The 18,510-nt window shown below is 35.3% G+C and overlaps 1 protein-coding gene across 1 annotated transcript in view; it reads right to left on the bottom strand.

Annotated features, from left to right (window-relative positions):
* LOC115424080 (phosphatidylinositol N-acetylglucosaminyltransferase subunit Q-like) overlaps positions 1 to 18,395 on the bottom strand; it is a 19,509-nt gene extending 1,114 nt beyond the window's left edge. Inside the window, 12 exon segments of the mRNA XM_030141186.1 lie at positions 2,235 to 2,280; positions 2,282 to 2,313; positions 2,417 to 2,528; positions 9,859 to 10,012; positions 11,194 to 11,320; positions 12,205 to 12,325; positions 12,404 to 12,535; positions 13,832 to 14,028; positions 14,130 to 14,341; positions 15,312 to 15,498; positions 16,156 to 16,355; positions 18,297 to 18,395. Coding sequence (XP_029997046.1) covers positions 2,235 to 2,280; positions 2,282 to 2,313; positions 2,417 to 2,528; positions 9,859 to 10,012; positions 11,194 to 11,320; positions 12,205 to 12,325; positions 12,404 to 12,535; positions 13,832 to 14,028; positions 14,130 to 14,341; positions 15,312 to 15,498; positions 16,156 to 16,308 — 1,473 coding nt within the window. The 5' untranslated portion in view covers positions 16,309 to 16,355; positions 18,297 to 18,395.
* Between the last annotated feature and the right edge of the window lie 115 nt (positions 18,396 to 18,510).

Raw genomic sequence — 18,510 nt, 5'->3', positions numbered from 1 at the left:
CAGCGAACAGAGGGAAGGAGTTGATGAAATCCACATGAGGTGGATGACGCCCTGGAACAGCACGACCACCAGACGCAGCTGTGGCGACACAGATGTAAAAAACACACACGAGTTGTTATAAAAGGGGTAAAAATGAGATACAGAGGAAAAACAGGGCTCCCCCTTTGACTCATATTTAAGCCAGTTTGTACACAGTGTATGTACTGTTTAGTCCAGGGCTGTCAAACTCATTTTAGTTCAGTTCCACATACAGCCTATTATGATCTAAAGTAGACTGGAAAAGTAAAATAACATAAATAATACGATAAGAACTTATAAATAATATCAACTCCAAAGTTTTCTCTCTGTTTTTGAGTAAAAAAAATAAAATTCCATAATGAAAATGTTTACATCTACGAACTGTACTTGAACATAACATGAACAAATATGAACAATCTGAAAATTCTGAAGAAAAATAAGTGCAATTTTAACAATATTACACCTTAGTTTATCATTTATACATGTGAACCACAACTTAGAGATCACAGAGGAGCTACAAACACACAAAACATTAAATAACAGGCAGAATGTTGTTAAAATTCCACAGACTTCTCTTAAGACATTTCAGGCTGTTCTTATTTGTTCAGGTTTTTCACATTTTTTGTAAAAGGCTAGTCTGTAAATGTAAACATTTTTGGGTAATTTACTTTGTTTACACTGAAACAAAGAGAAAAAATAGCTTTTTTCCCCTTATTTATAGGTTATTGTGATAGTATTTATTGGTCTGACCCACTTCAGATTGAATTGACCTAAAATGATTTGAACATCCTTGATTGTTCATATCTTAGTGTAATTTTTGCATTTCACATATTCATCCCACGGGCCAAATTGGATCCTTTGGTGGGCCGGTTTTGGCCCCTGGGATGCATGTTTAACACCTGTGGTATAGATGTACACTGAAAGGTGGTTATTGACCTGTAACTGAATGTACACTATATGGACAAAAGTATGTGGACACGTTGAATTCAGGTGTTTCTTTTCTAACAGGGGTCTGGGATACAAAACAATAATGACTAATGTTATAATATAGTTTTATATTGGAATAAATATCATTGCATTGGTTTGTTTGGTTTAAATTACCTTTGCTTCCAAAATCCCTCAGAGATGGTTTTTACTTAATTTCTCTCAACATTTCCTTCTTTTTTGTCCATAAGTGTGATTTTAAATGTTCTACCTCTAAATTTCTAAAATATTTTTCTCGCTCTGACTGTAAGAAGAAAAATCTCCCATTAAACTTTAACCCATAAAGACCCAGTACTACTTATGTGGCAGTTCGCATATGAATTTTTCCCGATATTACCCCTTTCTTAGGTGATTTATCACATTTATTGTAATGTTATCCACCTTACTTTGCATTTCTTCAGTAAAAACCAGGTATATTTTTCTATATTTATATTTATATTTATTGACTGATCATATAGATGTTCATAAAAGCTCAGAGAAAAAGTTACTTTTTCAGTCAAAGCTATCATTAACTGAACATAAACCAAGCATTTCCATCGACTGTCATTGATCCAGCTCCATGGGTTTTACTGGTGAATCAGTGGTGTACAAGATGACGGCATTTCCACGTTCACTACGGAGCCTCTGAACGTCCAAACGGGTCATATCTGATGACCACGAAAAGATGACAAACTGCATTTTACACCAATTATTGACATGTACTGATAGAATAAGTGGATCAATAGTTATTACACAGTTTAGATCAGCAGGTGATTTGAATCACCAGTGGCTGTTTGGGTCTTTATGGGCTGTGGAAATATGACTGAATGAATTTATTTTTGGTTTTACATCAGTCATTGTACTCACACATATTGATGTTTTATCTCAAATCATCATGAACAGGACATCTTACAGCTGTAGACATGATGTGTCCCAATATTTTGGCCATATAATTATAAACGTCAATATTTCCTTTAAGTTTAATGGGAGATTTTTCCTGCTAAGTGAGATGTGAAGAAAGTAGATGGTTAGCTGTGGCAGAAAATTACTATTTACAATCAGAGCATGAAAAATATTTTAGAAAATAAGAGGTAGGGTTAGGACAATTAAATGCTTTTGTGGTATCTGAGCACACATTTTATTGGATCAGTTTATTTAACATCAATGTAAGCAGCTCAGTTGGAACCTGTAGTGTGAAGGTTTTCATTCAAGTTGAAGAAATAACATCATATTATTATTAAGGTGTCACTTACCAGAGTGAAGACGAGGTAGTAGAGCGCTGTGGTGGGCAGCAGGAACCAGGACGGTGAACAGCAGCGTCCCAATGAAAAGCTGTGGGAGAACAAACACATTCAACCTGTAGAAACAGCTGTTTCCTGGTATTTTTGTGCCTTTTATTTTCGCTCTGATTCCAGGCGACGTTGATGAGCGTTACCTGGTCCAGGTCATAGGAGCAGGAGTCCACCCTCTGCCGCAGGACGTTCCACTTCTTCCCTCTGAAGAGCCTCCAAAGAGACGAGAGGCCGTAGATCTTCAGACAGTACAGCCTGACGGACGCAAACACAGTCAGTACATGAACCAGAGCTGACTAAACACCTGCCTGTGGAGCTGAACGGAGGCTTCTCTGGATTTGTTTCCTTATGAGTGTTTTTCAACCTTGGGGTTGGGACCCCACGGGGGGTCACCTGGAATTTCTAGTAACTGATAAAAAAAAAAAAAAAAAAAAAACCCTTAAAAATAAAAAACATGGTGAGTTGACAGAGACAATCCCAATCCATAACAGACATGACAAACTGTGAGTCTGAAACTGCAGCACTGTGGTTCTGTTTGTGTCAAATGTTCATTGTGGTCAGTTTCAGATGCTGCAGCTCTTTCATAATTCATAGTTTCAGTTCTTGTTTGTTCAGTATTAATTGTCAGCCTTGGAAATCACAGCTGGACTGACTGTACACTGGAAAAAATCTAAATCTTACCAAGTGTATTTTCTCATTTCTAATCCAAATATCTCATCACACTTAAAATACGACATTGTCACCTAAAGAATAACTTTTCAGTGAGATATAAGAACTGATTTTTAGACAATAGATCTGGAAAATCTGATTTCAAGAAATTTTACCAAGATAATTTTCACTTGTTCTTTTGGCAGATTTTTGCTTGAATTAAGCAAAAAAAAAATAAAAATCTTGAATTAAGAAAAAAAAAAAAATCTTGAATTAAGCAAAAAAATAATAATCTTGAATTCAGGGGAAAAAAAAAAAAAAAATCTCAAATTCAAATTTCAAGATAATTTTCACTTGTTCTATTGGCAGATTTTTTTGCTTAATTCAAGCTAAAATATCTTGTATAATTTTTTTTTTACTTGTTTTTAGAGGGGCATTTTTTCCAGTGTACATAACCTGACCAAGGAAAATAAAATTCTCTTGTGCAGTAATCTACACCTAGATTTACTGCCTCTGTCCACAATAATAGACATTATATAGACTAAATGTCCTCTAACATTAATGTTTATTTGTAACATAGTATAGCAAACTATTACATGATCAAAAACAAATTAATTTTTGTAAAAAAAAAAAAAAAAGTCTCTGTTTTGAATGTCTGAGGTTGCTAGAAATGTGTGATGTTAAAATGGGGTCACGAGTCAAAAAGGTTGGAAACCACTGGGTTATGAGAACAGGTGGATAATCCATGATCTCAAAATACACTATATGGACAAAAGTATTGGGACACGTTGAATTCATACAAGGCCTTTTCTGTGGATGCTTGCAGGTTTTACACTGTTTTCTTGTAATATTGGCTTGTTATTTTGTTTTCTCAAAATAATTGGCTCATTTATTTTGTTGTCTCGAGGGAACAAGCTTTATTTCACTATATGGACAAAAGTATTGGGACAGGTTGAATTCAAGTGTATTTTTTCTAACAGGGGTCTGGAATACCAAACAATGAAGACAAATGCCATAATATAGTTTTATATTGGGATAAATATCCTTGCATTAGTTAGTTTGGTTTAAATTGTTATCTTTGCTTCCAAAATGCCTCAGAGATGTTTTTTACTTAATTTCTGTCAACACTACTTTTGTTTTTTTTTTAATCCTTGACTATGATTTGAAATGTTCTACCTCTAAATTTCTAAAACATTTTTTGTGCTGTGACTGTACACACTAATTTTCTGCCAATCTCTCATTAAACTTTAAGGAAATATTGATGTTTACATCTTAAATCATCATGAACAGGACATCTTACAGCTGTAGACATGACATGTCCCAATACTTTTGTTCATATAGTTTATAAACGTCTATATTTCCTTAAAGTTTAATGGGAGATTTTTCTTCCTCAGTGAGATGTGAAGAAAGTAGATGGTTAGTTGTGGCAGAAAATTATTATTTAAAGTCAGAGCATGAAAAATATTTTCAGAAATTTAGAGGTAGAACATTTAAAATCAGTCACGGATAAAAAAAAAAAAAAAAAAAAAAAAAAAAACTAGCTAAAAAAAATCTATGTTGAGATAAATAGATAAATTTAAACAAAACTAATCAATGCAATGACATTTATCTCAATATAAACTATATTATGACACTTGTCATTAATATCCCAGACCCCTGTTAAAAAGAAACACCTGAATTCAACGTGTCCCAATACTTTTGTCCATAGAGTGAAACAGAGCTTGTTTCTTCGACACAACAAAATAAATGAGCCAATTATTAGGAGAAAACAAAATAATGAGCCCAATGTTACAAGAAAACAGTGTAAAACCTGTAAGCATCCACAGAAAAGGCCTTGTTTTTCAGCTAATTATGAGCGTTATTTCTGTACAGTGTGCCCCTGAACATGTATAGGTTAAATTTAATCACCAACATTTTCAGACCATGTTTACACACAGATGGAGGCTAAATAAGTCCCATCGGAGCTACAGGATGCTTCTTATTCCTCCCACACATCTTAACACAGACAGCGACCTGTGATCACAGCAGGAGGTATTTTTAGGAGCAGCTGTTCAGTTTTAATCAGCTCCTGACACACAGACACCTAAAAAAAACCTCTGGATACTCAGGATATCCAAACAGTTGAATGTTATTAGGACTTACTGCTTATGTGTGTATTAATGTGAAAGGAAAATGGGAATTTAGGACGAGGTTAGTGATTCTATAAAGCACATTAAGACGCACATAGTCAGATGAATACGGGACTTCAGACAAATCAGAGACAATACGGTTTAAAAACTCTGGTGTTGTTGTTAGACTGCACAGAGGATTTTTTTTATACAATTACACGAGTACAGAAAACCACTAGATGGATTCTTTGGTGATAATGAGAAAATCTGACTGAACACTCATAGTAATAATAGAATAGAATAGAATAGAATAGAATAGAATAGAATAGCTTTTATTATCACTGTGTGTTCAATGATACTGGAATTGTCTTCAATTCCCAAAATGTACCTGTGAGAGAATAAAGAGATATAAAAAAAAAAAATAGTAGTGTGTAATTATGGTGTCCTTTTGACCGTGTTACATGCAGATTTTTGTATTAAATATAATGTAAAATAATATAAAAATGTGTTGTATCTGAAAAATAGTTTCTCTTTTATCTCAGTAAGTAATTATTTTTAAAATAGACCCAAAGTGCTTCCAATCATGCTTCATAACATTAGTCTACATCTGGTTTGAATGTTTAGCCCCCATGTCCTGTTTTTAGGACCAGTTTCAGAGCAGCACCCAACTAAGATACTAGAGAATACATATTTCGTCACCTTCCCATAACCTAATTTTTCACGTTATTTTTATTTAACTGTAAAATGTTTCAGCTGACACAGAGGAGAATGATCTAAAAATAATTGTATACTTGGATAATAAGAATACAGCTGTATAGAAGGAAGCTGTTATGAGGATGCAGTCACCATAGACCCAGGTGGGCTTCCTGCAGGATTTCATTCTAAACCTTTGTCACCCTGTCCTCAAGATTTCAAGCATTTCAATCCTTTGATTCTAATGAAAGACTGCATCCTCCAGAGGTCTGCGTGCTCAACCTGCCGAGGATAACTGATGCTTTAATAAAGACAGAAGCACAACCACACACACACTTGCCTGAAACACGGGAGCATAAATCTCTAAAATAAAAAAAAAAAAGGGTGATATTTCATTATTCACCAGCGGGGAGGGAGCGGAGCTATCTTTAGAACAAATGCTTTATTTAGTCAAACCTCTCTCCTCTGACTTAACAGCAGCAGAAATCAGACTGAGGCAGCTCTGAACAGAAGGCATTAAACTGCAGGAATGTGTGAGGGTGAGGTTAATGCACAGGCTAAAGCCATATTATGTAAATTTAATGATATGTTTCACTGCTGCACAGCTAAGTGTCATTCTCTGATGAGTGAAAACAGAAAAAAATGAGCAGATTTAGCAGATCATGCATGTCAAAAAAACTTTCAACTTTATTTATCCTTAGGAAAGGAAATGTGGTGTGCAGCAGGGGCCAGAAACACATAAGCACATACGCAAAAACACATACACACTAAATATGAAAATACTATTGTAAAACAGCTAAAATAGAGTTAAACTGGCAAACTAACACATTTCAAGTTGAGAACAATGATGCATTGATACTTTTTTTTTATATATAGCCTGGAAAAGAACATTTGAGTTTAAAACAAACAGTTCTTTTCTAGGGCTGTAAGAAAATATCAGCTTTGCAATATATTGCAATATTTCATTTCACAATACAGTATTGATATTAAAAAGTACTGTATCAATATTTTTAGGTATTTACTCAAATGCAGATATGGTGGGGTTTCATTTTTGTTTTTTGTTTTTCTTTTTTGTTTATATTTTATTTATTATTATTTAACACTGTTTTATTCAATACTGGTTATTTGAAGCATCCTAAAAACACTTTTTAACTGTCTGAGAGGAAGATGTTCATTCCTTTGTTGGGATTGAACTAAAATAATGTTCTGATGTTAGTTCTGAACTGTTCTGCAATAAATCGTGATATTTCATTTCACAATACTGTTTCGATATTAAAAAGTACTGCATCGATATTTTTAGGTATTTATTCAAATGCAGATATTGTGGAGGTTCATTTTAGTTTTCTTTTCTGTTTATATTTTATTTAATTATTATTTAACACTCTTTTATTAAATACTGTTCATTCCTTTGTTGGGATTGCACAAAAATCCTGTTCTGATGTTAGTTGTGAACTAATAGAATCTGAACATTTGAACAGGATCTGAAACTGGAATGTCTGTAAAACAGAATTTCAGTTTGAACACAGTTTGAACATTTGGTGACAGAACATTAGATCCTGTTGGGATCAAATACAAAGTGTTTAGTATTTGTGCAGATTTTGGGTGTACTTCAATTCTTCAAGGAAATAATCATTAAAAAAAAAAAACAACCAAAAAATGGCCTTTTTAACAGTATCGTGATATATCGTCTCGTGATCCTAGTATTGGGATTTGTATCATATCACCAGATTCTTGCCGATACACAGCCCTATTCTTTTCCAGCAGTTTGCATCATCCTGCCTGATGAGTCATGGTCTTTTTTTTCGTCTCCTACTGTTGACAAGTGGACAAGTGTCTGAAATTCTCTCCCACTTTCCACCAAACACACACACAGAGGTCTGAATAAACAGAAGCAGCTGAAAGACCATACCACCTCACGTTATTTTCTGCAGCCGTCCGTTGTGCAACAGTGACGTCACTTGAAACATCCTGCTCTGCAAGTATGTGTTGTAATACCAGTCAGAACTGGATAATAACACTGGTGCTCTCTGCGTTTTCACCACTGAATAATGTAACGCATGCACGGCTGAATTAAAGAGTGCTGCTGCTGGCTTTTGTTTATTCTCTGGCTCATCTCCTAAAGCACACGTCTGTTCTCTATTTTCCAAGAACCCACTCAGTGAAATTATTTATGTCTATTTTAGGACAATCACAGCTAAATCTTACTTAGAACATCAATTATTTCCAAGACTTTCTACTTTTAAAGGCTTGAGTGCAGCACCTGACTGAACCAAATTCATGTGGGATTTATCAAAACTAACTAAATAACTGATATAATGGAAAGATCTAATGGTGATACCAGTGGATGTTTATAGGAAACTTTGTCTCTAAGCATTAAAGGGGTGATATTTTGCTTTTTTAAATGGAATTATGCATTTTCAAACATTTCCCTGTGGTCTACATAAACTGTAAATACTACACTTGGTTCTGAATTCTTCGTTAATTCAACTCCACAGGTCCATCTTCAACACTATTTCTGAGTAATGACACCAGAAAGGTGGTTTTGAGCGCTGGCCCTTTAAATGCAAATGAGACACTTCAGGCCCCGCCCCTCCAGATTGTTGACCATGCTTTCTGTCCCGTTCAGACACTTGTGTTCATTAATACAACCGACAACTGAACATTTTAAGTAATCAGCTCGAAGTTTGGACATATTTTCAGTTTTAACTACAAACGCTGCTGCTGATAAACAACTATGTCGTACTCGGGGAAATGTTCGTCAGAAGTCTTGACCTTATATGTGCAAATATTGTGATGAAACTAGTTATAAAATGTAACAAATTAAGAAGGAATTAAAACAGCTTGTAGAAATCCACTGGATTTTTGCCAAAATTAATATAAAGATAGCTTTGCAGAATCTGGAGGGTTCAAATTCAAACCTTATGAAGGGTTTAGCAAATATGAGCCCTTTAAGGTTGTTTTTTTTTTATTACATTTTTATTTTATTAACCTATAAAGACCCAAACAACCACTGGCGACCAAAATCATCTACCAATATAAAATCTTTAATCACCTCTGATCCATTAATCCTATCAATCCATGTAACTAAACTGAGTAAAATACAGTTTTTCATCTTTTCATGGTCATTAAATATGACCCATTTGGACGTTCAGAGACTCTGTAGTTACCGTGGAAACACCGTCATCTTCTATAACACTGATTCACCAGTAAAACCCATGGAGTTGGATCAATGACAGTGGATGAACACACTGGGTTTATGTTCAGTTAATGAGATATTTGGTGAAAAAGTCACTTTTTCTTAATTTTTCTGTTTCTGATATTATGACAATTTACTTTAATCTGAGATTTTATGAACATCTACATGATTAGTAAATTAAATATGGAAAAAAATACTTGAGTTTTATTGAAGAAACGCATAATATAGAGGATAATATTATAATAAATGGTGATAATCACTTAAGAAAGGTTAACTAGAGACCACAAAAGTAACAGTGGGTCTAAGATGTCCTGCAGACTCTTTACACTACTCAGATAGCTTCAGTTTCATTTCCCCACTGGAAAATTAAATCTAGTGAACATCTTGGATTCTAGGTGTTAATATTGCTTTCTTTTTAATGCAAATTTCATGATGTAAACTGATCCAAACAGTGGACTCTATATTGGCGTCAGAGTGGGAAAGCTCTGGATGATTTTAAGAGATGATGAAGGATTTTTAATTTCATTTTCAGCCCAAAAAGCATGTTTTAGTGTTTTAGTACCACATTACTAAAGAAACACATGGGAAAGTCTGCCCTCTGGAGGAAATATGAGTGACTTTGATCATCCGCTGTAATGATATTTTTCTTAGTTAAATGAGCTTTTATGTGGAAATCCGAGATTCTCAACAATATTTTCTGCACATTTCAAACCAAACCTTCACTCATTTATGGTGTGTTCAGTCCTGGATGTAGATAACAGACTGTATACAGAACATAAAGCTGCTCCGTCCACTTTAAAGCCTGTTCTGTTCTGATTGGTCAATGTTTATGAAACCTGCCTAGCAACAGAACACAGCACCTGTAAGCCCTGAAGTCAGAAAACATTTGGTGTTTTTTGTACTAATGCGCAGCGTTCCCATGTTCAACCTGGGGTCTCACCTGGCTCCGTAGACGTAGAAACAGTAGATGTGGAAGGTGAGCAGGGCCACCATGTCAGAGAGCAGCGAGAGGGCAAAGGTCAAGCCCAGGCAGGCAGACAGACCTCCGTACCACAGGATCCCCTCGATGAACGGGGACATGAGGTGGATGTAACCTGAGAGCACACGGAGGACACAGAGGTTTAACCAACAGATGCAAAGACACATATGTGGTACTGTGTAGAAGTCCTACTCCAACACTAGATTTGTTGGTTTAGAAAGTTCTAATGACCACACATATCAGGATTCATACACATTTTCCAAGGTCAAATTCAAGCACTTTTAAGGGTCATTTTCATATTTTTCCAGCACGCACCTTAAAAAAAAAAAAATCCATATTTTTTGTTTTCTTTTTCTTTCTTTCTTTTTTTCCCCTTTCGTTTTTTCTTTTAAGCTTTTTATCCCATTTTGAACAGTCTGTTCATTGATAAATCATTTCTGTTTCTTGACTTTTATTATTGCTTAATTTATCCTTACATTATTCATTGCAATACTGTTACCTGTCCCACTTATCTCAATAAGATTCTCCTAATTCAAAAAAAATGTTTAAGAATGATCAGCTTTTCTAAGAGACTCCACTCATGCTCCTCTTTTCCAAAAATTCAAACTTCTTTCAGTTTTTGATGTGAACATTTACCAGATCTGTCTTTTCATGTCCAAATATGGTCACTTAACTCATATTCTTCCCAAAGTTTTCCGGAACTTCTTTATGTTGTATTCTGTTATTCACAATTATCCTAAACGATACTCAAGCCAATTTGATCTTCCGTACTGTCGAACTTCTGTCAGTCAATATTCTGTAAAATATGGTGGACCAAATGTCTGGAATAATCTACGACCTGAACTTCAATCAACATTGTTTATCATTGGCATATCAGTACAACTCTGTCAAATAAATATTTAGTTCATAGTTTATTACAATAATCATACTTGGTCTATTTTCTGGTAAAGACATCAGAGACCTGATAATATTATCTTGTAAACAGAAACAGAAAAAGGCTAAATTCTCTCCTCAAAGACAAGGCCTCATCAGACACTAACACAGGTCTTGGTCGTTGTTGAGGATCTTAACAAGTTAAAACTGCTTATATACAGGAAACTGTAAAAGCAATTCAGCAGGATGTTATTAAAACAGCATAATATTCATGCATATTTAATAACCCATTATCATTATTGAACCCATCCCACTGTATTATGGTGCATAAATCATCTGTACACTGGAGGGTAATGCTCTTTAAAGCCACTAGAGGCCACTCTAATACACATGTCCACAGTGTGGGTGTGTGCTGTAACTCACTGATCCACAGGTGAATGTGGTAGAGAAAGAAGCGACCCAGGACCTGGTCCAGGGCCCGGTTCATCTTCAGCCCTGCAGGAGCTCCCATCAGCCACTGCAGCAGCTCCTCCAGCTCTTTGGCCACGTGCTGTAAAGCAGATGTGTTAAAGTCACTTTAGTTCAAGGGCCACATTCAGCCCCATGTGATCTGAAGTGGGCTGGACCAGGAAAATAAAGTTGGAATAAATAATGTCCAAATGTTTCTCTGTGTTTAAGAGTGAAAAAAGTTGAAAATGTTTCCATCTAAAATCTATCCTTTAAAAAATGTGAATAACAGGAACACCCACAAGCAAACCTGAAATTTCTTAAATTAAATAAGTGTAATTTTAACAATATTCTGCCTCAGTTTATCATTTACACATGTGCATTACAACTTAAAGATCACAGTGGATCTACCAATACAAAAACATTCAGCAGTTTTGAGAAATTTAAGAATAATGAACACAATTAACAGAAAAAAAATAACAAAAAAAAACAAGAAATATGAACAAAATAAATAATAACAAGAACAAAACTTGACAAAAATTAATAGAAATTTGAGAAACGTGAACAAAATGAAGAGAAATCAACAAAAAAAATAACAAAAAGTCAACAAATATGATCAGAATAAGCAATAACAACAAAACATGCACAAATATGAACAAAAACTTGAGAAATATTAACAAAATTAAGTTAAATTTAACTTAGATTTCTTAAAACATTTGATGTTGTTCATATTTGTTCAAGTTATTCAATTTTTTATGGAAGGATAGTTTGTAAATGTAACTATTGTCATCTAACTTTACACTAAAACAAAGGGAAAAATGTGTATGTGTCATTATTTATTATAATAGTATCTTACTGGTCAGACCTTTTTTAGATCATATTGTCTGTATGTGGAACCTGAACCTTTACTTTAACATCCTTGATCATATCTTCATTGTACTTTTTGCATTGGCTGTGGCGTACAGGTACAGGTACAGGTGTTCTTACATCTGCTGCAGGTACCAGGGTGTTGGCTAACGCTGTGATGTGGTCGTCTCTGTAGAGCCACGACATGAGTAAGACCCCAAGAGCCACGTCCACCAGGAAGGACACCAGGATGTTGGCTTTTCTACAGACGGACAGCTACGTTAGACAGACAACATCAACACCTTCAGCGGTTGAACTGTCAGGTCAAAGGTCGTCTCACCTCATGAACTGTGTGTGTCCGGCGGCCGCTTTCGGCGAACACAGCGCCCTCATGTGTTCGGTTCTGTAGCTCAGCTGGACGCATGTGGACAGTTTGGACGAGAGGAAGCGAACCGGGTACAGACTGAAGATCCTGAGGAGGAAACATGTGTGACTGAAGCGCTGATGTAGATTCTACAGATAAAAGTATCAGGACATCCGCCATCACACCAACATGTGGCTCCATTCTCTAATTAACCCTTAAAGACCCAGTGCTCCTTCTGTGGAAGTTCACATATGACTATTTTACTCTAAATGTAACCTTTCTGAGGTGATTTATCACCATTTATTATAATACTACCCTCTGTGTTCTGCATCGTTTCAGTCAAAATCAGATTTTTTCCTAATTTAATCTAATCTAATTTTGTTTAATTTGATTTAATATAATTTAATAATTATGAGTAGTTCTTCTATTATTAAACTCTCTCTCTCTCTTATACATATACATACATATATACACACACACACACACACATATATACATATACATACATATATATACACACACACACACACACATATATATATATATATATATATATATATATATATATATATATATATATATGTATAGCATATTATAACATTACATGATTACCTCATTATAACTTTGTTTATTCTTAGTACTTTCTAATGTGCAGTTGCCTGTTTTCAGTGCTATTTTTATACTTATACTTATTATTATCATTACTATTTTATTTCCTTTTTTGTCTTGTAATATTTCTTATATATATTCAACATTCAGTGTTGTGCTGCTACTGGAACCTTAATTTGCTGGGGATTCTGCACAAGGGATCAATAAAGTTCTATCGAATCTAATCTCATCTAATTTAATTTAATCTAATTTAATCTAATCTAATAATTATGAGAAGTTGTTCTATTATTAAACTATATATATATATATATATATATATATATATATATATATATATATATATATATATAGGGCAGATTATAACACTACATGATTACCTTATTAAAACTTTGTTTATTATTAGTACTTTCTAATGTGCAGTTGCCTGTTTTTCAGTACTGTTTTTATACTTATTTATCATTACTATTTTCTTTTCTTTATTGTCTTGTAATATTTCTTCTATATTAAACATTAAGTGTTGTGCTGCTACTGGAACCTTAATTTGCTGGGGGTTCTGCACAAGGGATCAATAAAGTTCTATCTAATCTAATCTACTCTCATGTAATCTACTCTACTCTACTCTACTCTACTCTAATCTAATCTAATCTACTCTACTCTACTCTACTAATCTAATCTAATCTAGCCTTTCCCATCTGTTGTTTAACTAAATCTTTCCTAACTGAGCCGTCCTCCTCAGAGTCACAGTTACAGATCTGAAGGTGCTTCTGGGTCGTAGGTCTTTGTTCCTCTTCTCACCGTAGATTACAGATCCAGGTCCAGATGGAGAGCATCCAGCTGATGAGCAGACACAGCGGGACGGATGCCTGTTTGAGCAGCTCTACGATGATGCTGGCCTCGCGGCCCTCAGACTGCCAGTGAGTCGACTTCAGCGGCCCGTCGTCGTATTTATCCATGAAGAACAGAGGCTGACTGTTCGCCACCGTCTCAAACATCTGGAGGAGAAATGGAATGAAATCAAAGCTCAGACTTTTCTTTTTACACATTCAGTCAAAAATGAAACATACACAAAACTCTGTGTTTCTGCGTCTCGTACCTGGCTCAGCTCAGACGGTGGATCGGCTTTGGGGGCGGGGATGCCGTTCTCGATACGATGAAGCTCTGACAGCATCACCTTCCTCTGCTCGTAGTGGATGAAGATCACCTTCTCCTCCTCCTCTTCCTTCTCCTCCTGTTCCTCTTCACCCTCATTATCATCCTTCACTTCCTTCTTTTCTTTTTTTACTGCCCGCTGCACTACTTTTCCATCTGACAGAACAAAAAACACATTTAACTCCTACTGTCAGTGATTAAAAAGCTCTAAATATTCTGTTACAACTAGTAAAAAAAATTAATTAACAGAAGTCATATTAAAAACTATGAAAGTGAAATAAAAATACAATGAAAAATGCAAGATGAATTACAACTGAATAGAATCTCAAGTCAAATCCACTTTGTTTTGTCTTCTATGTATTTTATTGACATAGGACCTTAAATAAAATGGTTGAGTGAATCATATTTGATACATTCTGTCATATTTGCTTCGTTTTCATAAGTGTTACCATATAGTCTAGCGGTTTAGCTTCCTGGTTTTCACCCAGACACCCCGGGTTTGACTCCCAGTATGGGAATGAATATTTGGGAGCTAAAGGTTGGAGAACTGGCTTGTAAATGGTTTGATTCCCTGGACCAACAGTGAAAAGAAAAAATGTGGAGAGTGAATTTCAGTTTGTGTTGCATGTAAAATATATATAGGGCAGGCATATAAAGATTGTTTTAAATCAACCAAACCTATTTCACGACTTACTGTACCTGTTGGGAGCTTCTAAACATGCAAACAGATGAAGCACTAGCAAATTAATGAAACTGTATGAATCCAACAACAAAGTTTACTTAATTTTCGTGTGCTTCATCTCTTTGCATGTTTTCTTGGTCACCACAGAAATAGTGTTTAGAAAAGCATATACTAGTTTGGACGTATACTGTTTTTGGAACCACATTTGTCTGTGTTTGCTGATGATTGTTACTATAAAAAACCAACAAAGAAAGACACAATCAACGATGAAACTGAACCAGTGCAATGAAAAAAACCCTCCGAAACCTCAAAATAACTACGTATTCATCTAAACTGACATGTAAAAGTTGAAACTGAAAGTTCAAATGTGACTATAACATATCCCATCAGTCCCCGACCCTGAGCTCTAGGGACCCCCACATGTTCCAGGGGGTCTGGTCTTACTCTGATCCCGGTCCAGGACCTGGCAGGTGAAGCCCATCTTGCCCATTTGTCGGCTGATCTGAAGCCAGCGTTCTTGGGGGAAGATGGTGCTCAGGTCCCGGAGGAAGCTCTCCATGCCCTCCTGACCCTCTTTGGGTAAACTCCAGGACCCGAGCACTGACAGTTCGACCCGGCTCTGAGCCTGCATCTGCACACACACCAGAACAGTGTATTTAAAGGTGAGTTTCATATGTAAGAGAAGCTGAGAAATATATCAGATTTTCAAAGGATTGTCCCTAAATCGATTTAAAAAAACACATAACTAGTAAAACATTGAGAAAATAATCTACAAACATAACTCTGTACGCATCTCTGAAGGTAAAGATTATCATATCACTTAGAATATTTTAGCAGTTAAGAGCCAACATCCTGCAGTAAAATGTCATAAAATAGTAACAAAATTCTGATTATGAGCTAACATTTTCAGTTTACAATTGGATTGAACATAAAACCCCTGGAGGCTTAAAAAGAAAATGAAAATTTAGTTTGATTTATATTTAAAAAGTGAGACAGAAACAGGTAAATAAATATATGCAAACACATAAAATTAAGGCTACTTGATAAGTCGATAGATATACGACTCACATTCTGCTCTGGTGATTATTCCACTGAGTAACAGATCACACTCTTTATGACAATATGTCTCTTGGTGCTTCACTGTGTTATGTTTTGTTATCTGGATATGACATGACTGATATCAGGGGCCTGGTGATATCAAACAGCCTTACTGATATAATAATAATAATAAAACCAGTATGAGCAGATAACAAGTGGAACCCAGTGTTTCATTTTAAGTGTCACTCACCTGCTGGACATACTGTTTGACCTGGCTGGGGATGAAAGGGTAGTGGATGACGGCCAGAACCACCGCCGAGTCGTGTCCGGTGATCCATCGTCCCACCAGCAGCCCACTGTCGGCCCGGTTACAGCACTGAGGGAAGAAGATCTTCAGCACCATGACTTCACTGCAGAGAAGAGTTCAGCCCGAAGCTCAACTCTGAGGGTCTGAGCAGATAAAAAAAAAAAAAAAAAAAAAAAAAAAAAAAACAGGTCAATTTGTATCAAGTATCAACAAAAAAATGTATCTTAGAAAAAGGGCAAGGTCTGTGGTTTGTACTTGTAAATCTGGATGTTGTTTTTGCTAAATTAATCTCTAACTATTTTGATAACTGATAATCACTTTGAGCACTTTTTCAAAGAAGAAAAAGTAAACATTCTCTGATTCTTAAACGTGAATATTTTCTTGTGTCTTCCTCCTCTGTGACAGTAATTGGAACATTAATTAAAGACGTCCTTTTTCAACATTTTCTAATATTTTTTAGATAAAATGATTCATCAGCCCCTAAAATAATCACTGGTCGTACCCCTCAGTATTATAGCTTCAAAATTATAATAAACAAGTAATTCATTCATTCATTACCAACAAGTAAAGATGTAGTAAAGGTGCAAATGCATTTACTTTGTACCTGCAGAAGAACAAAATGATCATGTAACCCTTTCATGCACAGTGGTCACTACAGTGGACAGTTCTTCTGCAGCTGTTCTCTTGTATATTCATGGGTTTTGTTTCAGTTCCATATCACCCAACACAGTGGACACTTATGCACCATCACATACACTGACATTCAGACCGTTACTGTAACTTTGCTGTTCTAGATAAACCCGATCTGCACTAACATGTTTGAGTGTGAAAAATTGCTAACTGTTATTAGACTTAGGTTGAATAGTTAATCTGTTTTATTGTGAATTGTGTCTCATGTGTGTGTTTTATGTTGTTTGGACTTTGTATGGCTGCTACCTTGGCCAGGTCTCCCTTGTAAAAGAGATTCCTAATGTCAGTGGGATTTCTTGGTTAAATAAAGGTAAAATAAAAATAAAATAAATAAAAATAGACTGTAATGAACAGTTTTTTTTTGTTTTTTTTTGTATATTATCTCCATGAAGTGAGTAATAGCTAGCGAGTATTAGAGTATGTTAAAATGTGAGAAAACATCAGATTAGCAGCATTAAAAAATTTTTTATGTCATAGTTTTCACACAGTAGATCAGTAAATACATGTTTCTTTGTTTCTAAAATGAAGCACATGGTGTCCAGCAGAGTGGATGTTTTTTTTTAACTCCATGAAAAATAGGTTCATAAAAAAATCAATCGCATTGTTTTTTTTGTTTCATGCCTAAAGGAAATAAAAGCACTCAAGAAAAAAAAAATCTTGATTAAAGTTCTCGTAATTCATGCATGAAAGGGTTAAAGTTAGAAGAAAAAGGTTAACATCACATCATTCAAGAGGATTAAAAAAATATAATTCATAGGTTATGACAAGTAGATGATGTGATGATCACCCAATAAAAGAACAATGGCCTGATAATGACAGTTCTTATTAGAAACAAAGCACCACACAGATACTTCTACTGGATAATACACTGAACAGAAACCCCAAAAGTAGAAGTTCTCTCATAAACAGCTGTACTCACTAGAGGCCGACTTATAAATCTGATCCTTATCATTCGGAGACAATATCAAACTGTAAAAGGTGATGTTAAAAGAGGCTTTGGCGACAGTCGGAATGCTAATAGTCGCATTTTCAGCGGCTGCCCTCCTTTCGTGTCCTTCAAATATTGAGTTTGGGTTGTGTTACTGTGGCGGAACAGACAGCCTGAGGCGACAATTACATCGATTTCAGAGCTAGAAATGCCACTTAACAAGCGTATATAAAAACTACACTAGCCATGGTAAGAAAAGATACAGTGAATGAACCTTACCGTTAGAAAATGACAACCTCCTTTAATATTTGTGCTAAAATGCACTTAAAATCTAACAAATTCACCACCGAAAAGTGCTTAAAGTTAACCTTAGTAAGTCACCAGAGGCTAAATAATACAATAATTACGTTCAACTCTATAACATCAGTAAATACACAAGATAAGCGAGTTAAAACCCAGTTTTTACCTTTAAAACCGCCAGCACTAGCTTTCACCTTTTCTCAAGTATATACCGCTACGTACAGACCGCCGCCATCTTGTTTGTTGACAGTCCTTCACATAAAACGGTCCGGGTGAAACACAAGTCCCGGAAACATGTATTTTAAAAATTGACGGAAAAAAATCACAAGGTCGAGACTTTTTGGATTCATTGATAAAATAATATATTTAGCGATATAATG

Source organism: Sphaeramia orbicularis, chromosome 8, assembly GCF_902148855.1.
Source record: "Sphaeramia orbicularis chromosome 8, fSphaOr1.1, whole genome shotgun sequence".
In the NCBI taxonomy this organism is placed as follows: Eukaryota; Metazoa; Chordata; class Actinopteri; order Kurtiformes; family Apogonidae; genus Sphaeramia; species Sphaeramia orbicularis.
The sequence above is the reverse complement of the archived record's forward strand: the minus strand, read 5'-3'. Positions and strand labels throughout refer to the sequence as shown.